We start from the raw sequence: 12,983 nt of genomic DNA, 5'->3' as shown, positions 1-12,983 counted from the left end.
ACAATTCCAAAGAGCCCACATTCAAGAGTAGGAAGAAATACCAGGAACCGCCGGGGACTTTTCACTCATCAAATTAATGATCACCCTTAGAAACTGTTTAAGGCTTTTTCTTGAACCAAGATTTAGCTCCAACAGCAGCTTATACATTTATATAATGCATACTTAACTTTCAGAGATTAACTGCAGGAAGAAATCAGCAGTAGTTGTACTCAAAGCACAAGGAATAAATGGTTATTGCTAAGTCCACGGTCAGCATGTTCTGTGATGGCTTCAAGCTGTCAATCATCCAAAAACGTAATTCAAGAACAGCATGTGCTGAAAGGCCTCATATTCATGTAGGAAAACAAGTTTATTGAAATGCATTATGTCTTCACCCAGGCTGAGATGGAGTGATAATTCGGTTCCATTAGCTGAGGAAAGGAGCGCTTAGGAGGGGAGAGGAGGGCGAAAGGAGACAGGGAGAGGGGCAGGGCTGCTGGGAAGGGCTGGAGAGGGCTTCACCATTCAGATGCAGTCACTTCTAGGCGTTTCCCCAAAGTCGAATCCTAAGAGGTGGAAGCTCTATGAATCCAAATTAATAACCTCGATGGAGGGTGAACAGGCCTCCACCAATTCCTGCGGAGAGAGACAAGTCTACCCTCTCAGTTTCGAGGACTCTGACCTGCGGGAAACTAGGCAGACACTCACCCACCATGGCCTGGGAATGAAGCTGATGGGGCAGATCTGATCGTGAGGCCGCCTGGCAGCTGACCGTGTGGCTATGCAGGGAAAAGTGGGCAAACCATCATGGCATTGTTCCATTTGCCAGCATTTTGAACATGTGTGTTTGTGAAACAAAAGACAGAATTTAACTTTCAAGGCACCTAGACAGCTGCTGAGGATCACAAATGAGTGTCTCAGTGATTTCCTGTCGCAGGAAGAGTCGGTGGGCCCTCTCGGAGCGTTTGGTATGAACAGTGGTAACAAGGACAGCCACGAGAACAGGCTGCGTCTCCTTGGCCATAGGACAACCCTGGCCCTGAAGCCTGTAATTTCTCATAAAATGTCAATTCTGACTGGTTTATAGTCTCATATTATCTCTTTAACAAAAATATTTTAAGAGACACCACAGGCCGAAACCGGTTTGGCTCAGTGGATAGAGTGTCGGCCTGCGGACTGAAAGGTCCCAGGTTCGATTCCGGTCAAGGGCATGTACCTGGGTTGCGGGCACATCCCCAGTAGGAGATGTGCAGGAGGCAGCTGATCGATGTGTCTCTCTCATCGATGTTTCTAACTCTCTATCTCTCTTCCTCTCTGTAAAAAATCAATAAAATATATTAAGAAAAAAAAAAAAGAGACACCACAGCACAGAAATAGGCGTAGCATTATTTATTGAGGACTTATTATACTGAGCACCATGTCACCTCATTTACTTCTCACAAAGCAGATATACTAGTAACTGGGGTCCTGACTTGGAAAACAATGGTTCGGAAGTCAGATGAGCAACACAAGGCTAACAGTGCCCTCAGGAGAGACCTGCACATCTGGCCCGCTTCACCTGAGCAGGTCACAGAGCCAGGGTGTGAATGCAGGTGAGCAGGACTCAAAGCCTGAGCACTTTCCCTGGACGGAAACACTAAAATGGGTCCTGCAGATGTCCTGTTCCACTGCCAGGAGCCTTTGCTGGGTGAGAGGGACCTGAAGGATCACGGCATGAAAAGGAAGGCTGCAGGTACATGGACGGAATCGCTTCCATTTTGGTAAAGGCGGTAATTAGCTTCCGTTTTCAGGACTGGTAGGTTTTGTCTTATGCACAACACAAATCATAACCATGGTTCTCTTTTCCCCATAGGCCAAAAGGAAGATCTAAACCAAACACGCAGCCCAATTTTAACAGCCATGTGAGACCTGTGACCCGAATATCTACGTTCAACCTTCCTATGCTAAGTTGGATTTTTCCTGGGCCTGAATTTTATTTCCAGGGCCAGACCAAATGATTTCGAGGGCCTTATATGGCCCATGGGCCGGACGTTCCCCACTCCTGCTCTAAGGTAAGGATACCAGTCCTGATAACTGAGGAACCTGTGGCTTGGGGATGAGGAGATGCTCAGTGCTGCAGCTGGGGTTACGGGCAGATGTGGGAACTGTGGTCTCACTCCAAAGCCCACGCCCTCACCATGAGGTCACATGTATGCTGGCAGCTAACATTGTCTCTAAGCGCCACAGACGTGTCCACAGAAGCCCAGTGATGGGGTTGTCCGCTAAACTGGCAATGGTGAAGGTAAGCCTCTGTCAGGGAGCTGAACTCGCCCCAGTAGAACCAAGAGGCTGAGCAAGCCAGCGTCTGCCATGTGGCCACTTAAAGCCATCACAGCAGTTTAAGAAAAAAAAGAAATAAAAAGAGAAAAAATAAAGAACAATAACAAAAGGAACTCAATGTGGGTGTTTATGAGAATTCTCCTTCTGCAGAAGGGAAATTCCAGGAACAGCTGCCATTAATTAAGCACCAATCATGTATCAGGTCCTGGGGGTTTGATTTCTACGATGAAGCCTCTTCGTTTTCATCACACCAGACTCCAAACCACGGGAAATGAGTTTGAGAGAACTGAATTGCCTCGGGCAGGGACACAAGCTGGAGAGGCACAGTGAGGAAGTGGCCAGCCACGTGAATGAAGACTTACACTCTATTGTGTGAGGCTGCTTCCCCCGAACCCGTCTGAGTGCGCACATGTGTCCATGCGCTGACACAGGGCCTAGCTCCAAATTCAATCAAGAGGAAGGAGAATGTAAAATTAGAAAAATCAACTTTTGGGGGCAGGAGTCTTTTGAAAGAAACAGTAGAACTAAACCTAAGGCAAATAGCATCAATTTTCTTGTGACTCTGACCTATTAACTTCCCATTAGTATTGACTCGACAAATAAATGCTGGGCCATTTCTATTGTATTAACAAGGCTGATTCTAATACCTGTGCTAGCAAGTTAGATTGAATAGCAAGGCAAACGGCTGGGGCGCACCAAACTCCACTGGCTAATCAGGAGGGTGTTTGTGTTTGCCACTCACAAGCACGGCGCCAGGAGGCAATGATCTCCCGCTCCTGTAGTCGATGGCGGCTGCATCATCACTGCAATCAGGTCTAATGGCCGCCCTGAACAGTCTCGCCTGTTATTTAATGCCTGATCATTTGTAATATACTAAGAGACCAGAGAAGCATCCTGTTTGTACAGATATGTCACCTTTTATGTAACATTCAATGAAAGGATGTTTAATAAAATGCCAAGGTATTTTTAAATGTGCGCGCGCACGCACGCACACACACACACACACACACACACACATATCATAAGAAACATGTATGTGAACATATTACTGTGCATCCAAACTGATTAGTTCAGTTCAGTATTTATGTAGATGATACTATCACCCATGTAGCAATTTCATAAACACTTAAAATGTAGACGCTAAACTTTCAAATAATTAACAAAAATGAACCATGCTAAGTTCTAAGCGTTTCACCATCCAACAGGCAGACCCTAACCTCTCCCTTTCCACTCACCTCCATATCCAGTTGATGTTTACTAATCAGTGTATTGAGCACTATCTAGTTCACCCCCTAGACATCTCTGAAACCCATTCGCACCTCTCCTTCCGTACTTTCAAATCCCTACTCCCAGCACGTCACACAGTCTGTCACGATAACAGCTCCGTCATTGGTCGGCATATCCCTACCCTGGCCTCCCTGAAATCCTTCCTCAGTACAATAACTACAGTGACCTTTTGAAATGTAAGTTGCACCCATGACTCCCGTTCCTTTACCAGGTCCTCTAACAGCTTCCTATTGCTCTAGGGGAGAGCCCAGCCCCGAGGGGCCTGCATCCTGCTGCGGGTCTGGCTTCCAGGCTGCTCCCCAGTCCCATCCCACACCGGCTCCCCGACTCTCAGGGGCTCGCCCACACTGTCCACCTGCCGGGCTCTCAGACACCTCGCGCTCCTTCCTGTCAAGCAGGTTATGCACTTGCCTGTGTTGTCCCCGAGAAAATGGTTCCTGCTCTCCTTGCAGTGCAGTTAATTTCAACTCAGTATTTACATCTCAGCTCAAGAGGTATTTCCTCAGGAGAGCCTTCCCTGACAATGGCAGATCCCCTCTTTGGGCTCTCTCTTTTTTAAAAAATATATTTTTTTATTGATTTTAGAGAGGAAGGGAGAGGGAGGGAGAGATAGAAACATCAATGGTAAGAATCACTGATCAGCTGCCTCCTGCATGCTCCACACGGGGATCGAGCCCGCAACCTGGGCCTGTGCCCTGACCAGGGATGGGACTGTGACCTCCTGGTTCCTGGGTCGATGCTCAACCACTGAGCGACACACGTGGGGCTCTGTGGGCTCTCTTACAGGGTGTCTCCACAGATTTGAGTTCACATCTGCTTAAGGTGCTATTCCATTACAATCTGTCCCCCACACTAGACTACAAGTTCCAAGACAGTTGGGATAATGCCTGCTTTTGTTCATTATAGTAACCCCATATCTAGTTCTTAGTACAAAATAGAGTCTCAATAAAAACCTTTGAATAAATGAACGAAGGTTAAAGTATCTAACTCAGGACTATTTTTACTGAAAAACAAAAATGAACAGGCGATTCTTAGAATACTGGTGTGCCCCAGATGAATAAAGAATGTACAAGGACACTGGGCTGAGAAGAAACAGTGAGATTCTACTTTACACCCACGATCCTCCTAGAATAGACGGAAAAGACAGGCACGGACATGAACTTCGGCACGGACTGTGCGCTTACCCACTGTCGCTGAACAAGAACTCCAGGTGGGTCATGTACACCTCCCAGCAGGAGACGCCGTAGCGCTGCGCCAGAGACAGAGCGACCCCATAGACATCCTCCTCCAGGGTCCTTCACGAGTCGGTGGCCGGCAGCGGGGAAGGAGAGAGAAACACGTCACCTCGAGCAGCACAGAAAAGGCCCATCGGGACTGCTCTCCGGCTGGGAGGGGAGCAGTCCTTACTCAGACGCTCCATGTAATTCAGGGAAAGCACTTCCTAGGATTTAACTGCCCCTCTCTCACTGTGGTGCATTGCGACTGTCTAGGCCAGTGGCTCTCAACCGAGGGCGATCTGTCCTTCAGGGGCTATGTGACTTGACTGCAGGCATTCTTGATTGTCACGATGGGGGAAGAGGAGGAGAATGCTGTTGGCATGCCAGTGGGTAGAGGTCAGGGAGGCTGCTAACCATCCTACAAGCCACAGGACAGCCCTTTCCCACTGGGGGAGCACACCCCTCTCCTGTGATGGGATGAGAGAGGGGAAGCCCTGTCTGGAGCAACCCTGAAAGTCAACACAAAGGACTGTGATCAGGAGCCCTGACGACTCAACTTGCTCTGTGACGTTCAAGTCCCCCCTTTCTGAGACAGAAGGGTCCCTTACTCCGCCAGGCCCAGGATGGTCTCCCTCTTGTACTGGTCGTCAGCGGTGAACCGCTGCACATCCACCCCCTTCCGCAGGCCCCGGAGCAGCTGCGCCTGCGTGAAGTCCAGGAGCCGCTCGTTGTAGTAGTGCAACTGCTCCGTCAGCGAGGCCAGGTCCTCGGGCCAGGCTTCATGGCCACGTCGAGTCACGTGCCTGGTGACCGTTGTGATTAGCTCTTTGGGATCAGCCTGTGAGTAACAACAACAACAAGTTACAGGAAGCCCGGCAGGAGTGGCTCAGCAGCTGAGTGTTGACCTAGGAACCAGGAGGTCATGGTTTGATTCCTGGTCAGGGCACAGGCCCGGGGTGTGGGCTCGATCCCCAGTGTGGGGTGTGCAGGAAGCAGCCGATCAGTGATTCTCTCTCATCACTGATGATTCTCTCTCTCTCGCCCTCTCCCTTCCTCTCTGAAATCAATAAAAATATATATTTTTAAAAATTATAGGAAGAAAGCATGTCTACCGGGCACCTGCCGCTGGCACTAAACCGAGGCTCACGGGGCCCAGAGCAGACAGCCGCAGAGGGCACAGTGTGCAGACCACAGAGGGCACAGGACCGAGTGCAAGCAGGTCCCTCAGCTCCTGCTCGGCTCCTCTTCCATCTTGTCTTAAGTAATTACTTAAGCTATCATAAGTAATATATTCCTGCCTTTTCAACTACCATCACCTACAACGGCTGTGTCCCCATTACCGACCATGGATCATTCGTCCTGGAAGTGGTCTCCGTCCTCAGAGCCCCTGGACCAGCTTTCCCGGGGCCTCTGCATGCTCTCAGGGACGAGGCTGCAGCTCAGTGGCCACTGATAACGCCCGACAACGAGGGGAAGTGTCCTCTCCAGGGCTGCGTTGGGGAAACATCCTCTTCCTAGACCAGTGATGGCAAACCTATGACACGCATGTCAGAGGTGACATGCGAACTCATTTTTTTGGTTGATTTTTCTTTGTTAAATGGCATTTAAATATATAAAATAAATATCAAAAATATGTCTTTGTTTTACTATGGTTGCAAATATCAAAAAATTTCTATATGTGACACAGCACCAGAGTTAAGTTAGGGTTTTTCAAAATGCTGACACGCCGAGCTCCAAAGGTTCGCCATCACTGTCCTAGAATCACCAACACTCCCGCTGCCGAAGAAGGCGCCCAACCAGTGTCTCCTCTGCTCGACTTGGGGCTCAATGGGATGCTCTTCTACAATCCCCAGCAGCTGCTCTAACAATGGGAAATTACTCAAACAGAACAAACCCAACTCTGACAGCTGACAGGAAGAAAAATATGTGGTTAACTGGGCACATTTATTTATATTAACGTTGGTTTGGGTGTCAACGAAGCAACAGCAGCTCAGCCATGATTTTAAAATTACTCTGGGAGACTGATGACGTGAACATTAACTCAATCACTCCCAATTTCTGGGAAAACACAGTACATATTTTAATATAAGCAAATTAGGAAAAACTCCAGAATCTGCCTTTGTGTCTCAGACATGTACCAAATTATAGGAAGCTGTCAGCAGTTCTAATGTGTAAGCCATTATTTTGAGCTACACGGGAATTTGTCAATGCCAAGTCCATATTACAAACCTAGCCTGCTGTTCTCCCTCTCGACCCTGTTAAGGAAGAACCTGGGGGTACTGATAAAAGCCAGTTGAAGAAATCCTGGGTTCCAACAGGTGGATTTGAGAAAAGGCAACATTAGAATTCTCCCCAACCTCTAGGCAGACATTGAGTCCTACTCTCAAAGATCGGGGTGGGGTGGGAGGGGGTGGGGGCGTCTTCAGTCAAAAGGCCTGGCTTTGGAAACCAATTCTCCAAAGTCAGCTACAAACCCGTGTGCAACTAGTTCAATAAATATTCAGGACCAATTTCTTTGTTAGAAATACAATTTCAGATCAACAAATTATAGTCAGTAAAGTCCTACGCAGCTTAAACTACTTCCCTCTTCTCCTTTAATAATCGGAAACAGTCCAGCCCCCCTGCACATAATTTCTATTTCCTATTCATTGTACACTACATTCGTTCACTTTCCTAAGAAAAATTTAAGAGCTAACACCGACTACTTCAGTCTTCAGGCTGGAACAGGAACAGTGCTAGGCAACGTGAGCTGAACCTCATTCAGTGCTAGCCGTCCTGGGGGCCAGGTGCCTGCTGGTACCCTGTTTTACAGAGGCGTGAGGCGGCGGGCAGGAGGCCCGAGGCCATTCTGGGCAAGTGGCAGGTGGGGCTGTGACTCCAAGCACAAAGCCCCCCAGAACCATCCCGTCATATCTGTAGGCAGGGGAGGGTCTGGGTGGGACCAGTGCGGAGAAGAGCTCCCGCCAAGGGGAAGTAAGGCCTGGCCTTGGAGTCCTGTGGCCGACGACCGACTTCAGGGATGGGCTGATGCTTCACTCCACAGCACATCCGACTGCCCTGCCCTTCCTCTCACCCCTTTCCTGCACACACTCACACGGTGTAAAGACACGTGACCACAGAGGACACTCAGAGGTAGGTGTTCAACTGGATATTTGATTTGAGCTGTTTCTAAGCCCTTTGTTGTTTCCTCTTCAGTAGTAACAGAGAATTTTAGAATCATGGGCAAGAATACCACTTCCTGTTCAATCCCTTGATATGCAGGCGCCTCCTTTTAAAATTGTACCCTCATAAAGTGGGGCACGAGGGGCATCCTGCTAATTCCTTGATGATGGGTTTCTGAGTGTCTCCACGTTTGTGGATCATAAGGAGGTGCTAAGTGTACAGAGGTTTTCAATACGTCCACATTTTGTGTTAAAACAGAATACCAATGAGAAGAGGCAACTCACAGAGTCTTCCAAGAAAGGGGACAATTAGTTACGGGAAACTAAACATGGGGACTGGGGTCAAAGAGCCCGGATCATGGTCCCTGCCTCACGTTCAGAGCCTCACGTTTTCCATTAGTGACGCTGGAGCAATTCCTCCTGTCCGGAGCCCTACAGAGATTAATGAGACCGAGTGGATGGGATGTGGTCAGCTCTAGTTCTCTACACAAACCGTTTCCTTGACATGATCACCACTTCCTATCCCTTCCTCAGGGAACTTGAGTGTCCATGCTTACTTCCAAACTATAATAATAAAAGGGTAATACGCTAATTAGAGCAGATATCTTCTGGACATCATTCCGGATGTCCTTCCTGACCAAGCCGGGGCTGGAGGGAAGCCAGCCCGGGTCCCGGGTGCCTGTGGGAGGCCAGAGGAGGGAAGCCCGGGTCCTGGGTGCCAGAAGGAAGCCGGTGCCAGCAGCCGGGGGAAGGAAGACCTACTCTTGCACGAACTTTCATGCATTGGGCCTCTAGTATTTTAATAAGAATTCTACACCTGGGTTTATCACAATTTCTCTCAAAATACTCCAAAGCACCCCCAACTCACCCCAACACTTCACCTCATATATACATCAATTCACTCCAAGCGAACATTACAATTCCCACTGGAGGTTGCCATGCCTGCTGCACAGACACCCTCCTACCAGCCCCGCGATGCCCACCAGAGGCCATTGTGCCTGCTGCACAGACACCCTCCTACCAGCCCTATGATGCCCACTGAGGCCGCCATGCCTGCTACACAGATGCCAACCCACACTTCAGCATCACAGCCGCAGCCCTGCGGGAAGGAAGGACTCCAACCTCCTGGCCTCGCACCTAAGTCACTGCTTCTGCCCAGAACACATTCAAGCCTCTCCGTTTCCCACCAAATGCAATGCATCATCGTGGGTCTGAAAGCTGTTAGCCTCTGACAAGCTCGGAAGGACCTGACAGGGGCTTCAAAACCACCCACGGTCTGTATTCAAAGGGAGGCTGCACACGCCACGGCTGCAAAAACGAATTGCACCAAAAGGCATCCGAATTTAAAAATGAAAGTGCATGGAGTTAAATTATTCTATTACTTTTCCAACACTTGGCAATGCAGTTCTTCGGGGGGGAGTGGGTGAATAAAATATGATTTCTTTAAAGAATATGGTCAAGTCCCTGTAACAATGAAAGATTCATAAATATTCATGACAACAGAATGCTCCATGACTTAATCTCCTGCTCGCTAGTTAGAGGTAATCAATCCATTCTGGTTTATGGTCTCCATTTCTGGGCATTATTGCGGGGAAAGTTTTAAACAGGTGGTGTGCTTCCCCTCCAGGACTCTTATTTGCTTGAGATAATTTTATACTCGGTACTTCCAATCAAGTAGCTTTAAAAAAAGCTCAGCACATTGTAGAAACAGTCTACCATGACGCTTCGCGTTCAGCCCTGCTGGGTTTGCTTCTCCAGAATACAAGACTAGAGAATATGCTTCCATTATTATGATTTTATCTTCTGAAACTTTTTCAAAAGAATGCTAGAAAAGATCACACTTCAGGATGCATTTATAATAATTACAAACGTAATATATTAGTGAAAACACAGAAGAAAACAATGTGTATGGCCCACTGAGATTCATATAAAAACTGTCAAACGGACACAGCTCTCCACCAACTACTTCTGGCAGACACAGAGGGAAACCCTGACTTTGCATGGTACCCCATTTGCACCACTTGAGTCTCTTGGCCATGTGCGCCTTGTGTTTTGAACATAAGACCAAGTTAACCAGAACAAATACCAGAAGAAAAATTTTTCTCCAACTGAGCCCTTGCCAGTCATCCCTCTGTATCACTACCCAGCCCAACGGAGGCGGCGCGGGCTGCTCGGAAGGTCACCCAGAGAGCCGCCGGGGTCCCGGAGCCCGTGCTGGGGGCTCAGACGCTGCTTCTGTCAAGAGCACAGGCCTTTTCTCAGAAAAAACGCACCCAATTATATCGATGCTTATATTCAAACCTCGTAATCTGCCTAAATTATCATCCCCGCAGCACAGAACGGCGGGGGTGGAGAGGCTATGGCAATGGAATCCAGTCGGGCTGAGAGCAAGCGACACTTCGCCGAGCACTGTTATGTGCAGGCAACAATGGGAACCACTCTCATTTCAATTTCCACGATGATTCATCAGGAGCTAGCCACATTTAATTGCACACTCAGCGGTGCTGTTTTATGCACAGGAAGATGCTGAAAGACCCAAATAATGAGCCATTAGGTATCGCTGGGAAACTCAGCTGTACCTACACATCAGTTATTGTGCCAGGAGGGTTCCTTCAAACCCAAGACCGGCCCTCCAACTGCGAAACTGCAGCCGAAGACAGGCCTCCACCTTCCGCACAGGCCCACAGACCCCGAGCAGCTGCAGGGGGGGCCTGCGGAGTAGGGAGGCGGGCTTCTGCCTTCAGCAAGAGCACGTGGGGAGCAGACAGCACCTCACGGTGCCGGACAGGAACTGCCCCAAAGGGTGTCTGCTGGGAGCAAAGGAGGCTGCCCCCCGGGCTCCACTGAGCTCAAGCCTCACCCTCACCTGCTGACAGTGGGGGGAGGAGGCATTCCAGAGGGGCCTGGAGGGGTGACAGGGTGCTAACTTCAGAGAAACTTTAACTCTGAACAGTTGAACATGAACTTCAGGAGAGCTGGTGTCAGGATCATGGCTGGGGGAGGCGGAGTGGCCCGTTCACTGAGGCCTTTCCTGTCACATGCAGTTGACACTGGACTCAGGGGTCAGGGTGAGGCACCCCACCCCTACCTCCCGGAAATGGCCCACCAGGCCTGCCTGCCAGAGATCACCCAGGTCCATACCCAGAGTCCCGGCTTCTCCTGAAACAGAGCTGGTGCTGCTCTCGTCTTGTCTCTATTCAAAGGCTACCTTCTGATCTCAGGTCTTTGCTGATTATGTTTAAGCTTCACTCCTCAGACAGGCAGATGCGCGCGCGCACACACACACACACACACACACACACATTCTTACCCCTGGCTGTTTGTTCCCATAGCTCCTATCACCATTTAACTCAGTCTATATTTTATTTACTCATTCTGTTCATGGTGCGCCGTTCCCGATAGAATGTCAGTCCTGGAAGGACGAGGGCTTTTATACACGCAGCTCCCTGCTGCTTTCCCAGGACCTAAACACTGCCTGACACAAAGCAGTCACCTGATACATACCTGATAAAAGCACACGCATGTAATTTGATTATTACATATGTACTAATGAACTGTTCATCAATTTTTAATCTAGTTCATATTTCACATGAAAATACGCCTGAGATATAAAAACTAGACAAAGGAAAATGACCAGAGTATGGAATAAAGTAACTGTACAAAGCAGTAGCTATCAAAAAATAAATAAAAAGGTTGGAATTCCCAAAATAAATATCTTATATCATGAGGCTAAAAAGAAGAAAACATTCCTGTTTCTTGGCCAAAGGTCGTCACAATGAAACTATGTCAGAACCACACACATAGGTGGTTGAGGACGCCGCCCTGGGAGACGAACCTGCACTGTGGATGCTCCCAACACCCTCCTCTTGCCAAGAAAACTGGTGAATCAGAGCCACGGTGCTGCCGCGAATGGGATGTTTTCACATACTGACAGGTGCCTAGGTTCTGAGGCAGCAAGGCCTTGGGCACACATGTGAAATGACTTCTCCAGTCTGCTTCGGGCCAGGGGAAAGAAAGTCCTGCCTTCATAAAATCTGAACCTTGGATTTGTGTGCGTGGTGGATGGAAAAGTCTGATCTATTTTGTTTAGTTATTATTTTGTTTTGTTTTGGGTTTTTTTGTTAATCCTCACCTGAGGATATTTTTCTATTGATTCGTTTTTTAGAGCTAGTACAAGGGAAGGGGAGAGACAGAGAGAGAGAAACATTGACGTGAGAGAGACACATCAATTGGCTGACCCCCGCACAGGCCACATCAGGGCCAGGGATTGAGCCTGAACTGAAGTACATGCCCTCGACCAGGAATCGAACCTGAGACCTTTCAGTCTGCAGGCCGAAGTTCTATCCACTGCGCCAAACTTGCCACGGCGATCTATTTATTCTTAAAGTGGTAATTCTCTTTCAATGACCCAGTGCAAAAAGTGGATCATTCCCAGTGCTGACAACTGTGCTTTCGCTCAGCAATTAGCATACGAGGCGTCCAAAGGTTGGTGGCAAGTAGGCAGAATATGTTTCAACATTTCATCTGGACAACGGCTACGCTCATGTTTACGGCTTAAAAATTAAAGTGAGCACTCCTCATAGAACTGCACTGCCTGCCTCCTGCACTAGACAGACCACCTTCCCTTTGGGCAGTGCATTAAAAAGCCAATTCTTCATTCCACCTCTCCTGCTACTTTGGCCTTTCCAAAGACCTTTGTAAAATAAAGCAAATGGCAGAAAAGCTGGGAGGAGACTCAGCATTCACAGTAAACATGAGAAACTACCTCTTACAGATGCCCGGGAAGAAGAAAGGCTGTCAGCCACTTGGGACGCATCTGGGGGCAGAGCAGATGGTACCTCCAAAGCGGTAAACACCGGCTTTAACTATTGTGGAACAACTGTACCTCTGCTCAGGAGAAGGCAGGAACCGCCGTGGCTCAGGAGTTGAGCAATGACCCATGAACCAGGAGGTCATAGTTTGATTCCCGGTCAGGGCACATGCCTGGGTTACGGGCTCGATTCCCAGTATGGGGCATGCA

The 12,983-nt window shown here is 48.7% G+C and overlaps 1 protein-coding gene across 1 annotated transcript in view; it reads right to left on the bottom strand.

Annotated features, from left to right (window-relative positions):
* Positions 1-12,983, bottom strand: part of NBAS (NBAS subunit of NRZ tethering complex) — a gene marked incomplete at its 5' end in the record, with an annotated part of 205,602 nt that overhangs the window by 50,202 nt on the left and 142,417 nt on the right. The window contains 2 exons of the mRNA XM_081100575.1: positions 4,770-4,880; positions 5,411-5,640. Coding sequence (XP_080956701.1) covers positions 4,770-4,880; positions 5,411-5,640 — 341 coding nt within the window. The remainder of the gene's footprint in view (positions 1-4,769; positions 4,881-5,410; positions 5,641-12,983) is intronic.

This window comes from Myotis nattereri (assembly GCF_964212035.1).
Source record: "Myotis nattereri genome assembly, chromosome: 10".
Taxonomy (NCBI): domain Eukaryota; kingdom Metazoa; phylum Chordata; class Mammalia; order Chiroptera; family Vespertilionidae; genus Myotis; species Myotis nattereri.
Note: the sequence above shows the minus strand (reverse complement) of the source record. Positions and strands in the feature narration are given on the sequence as shown.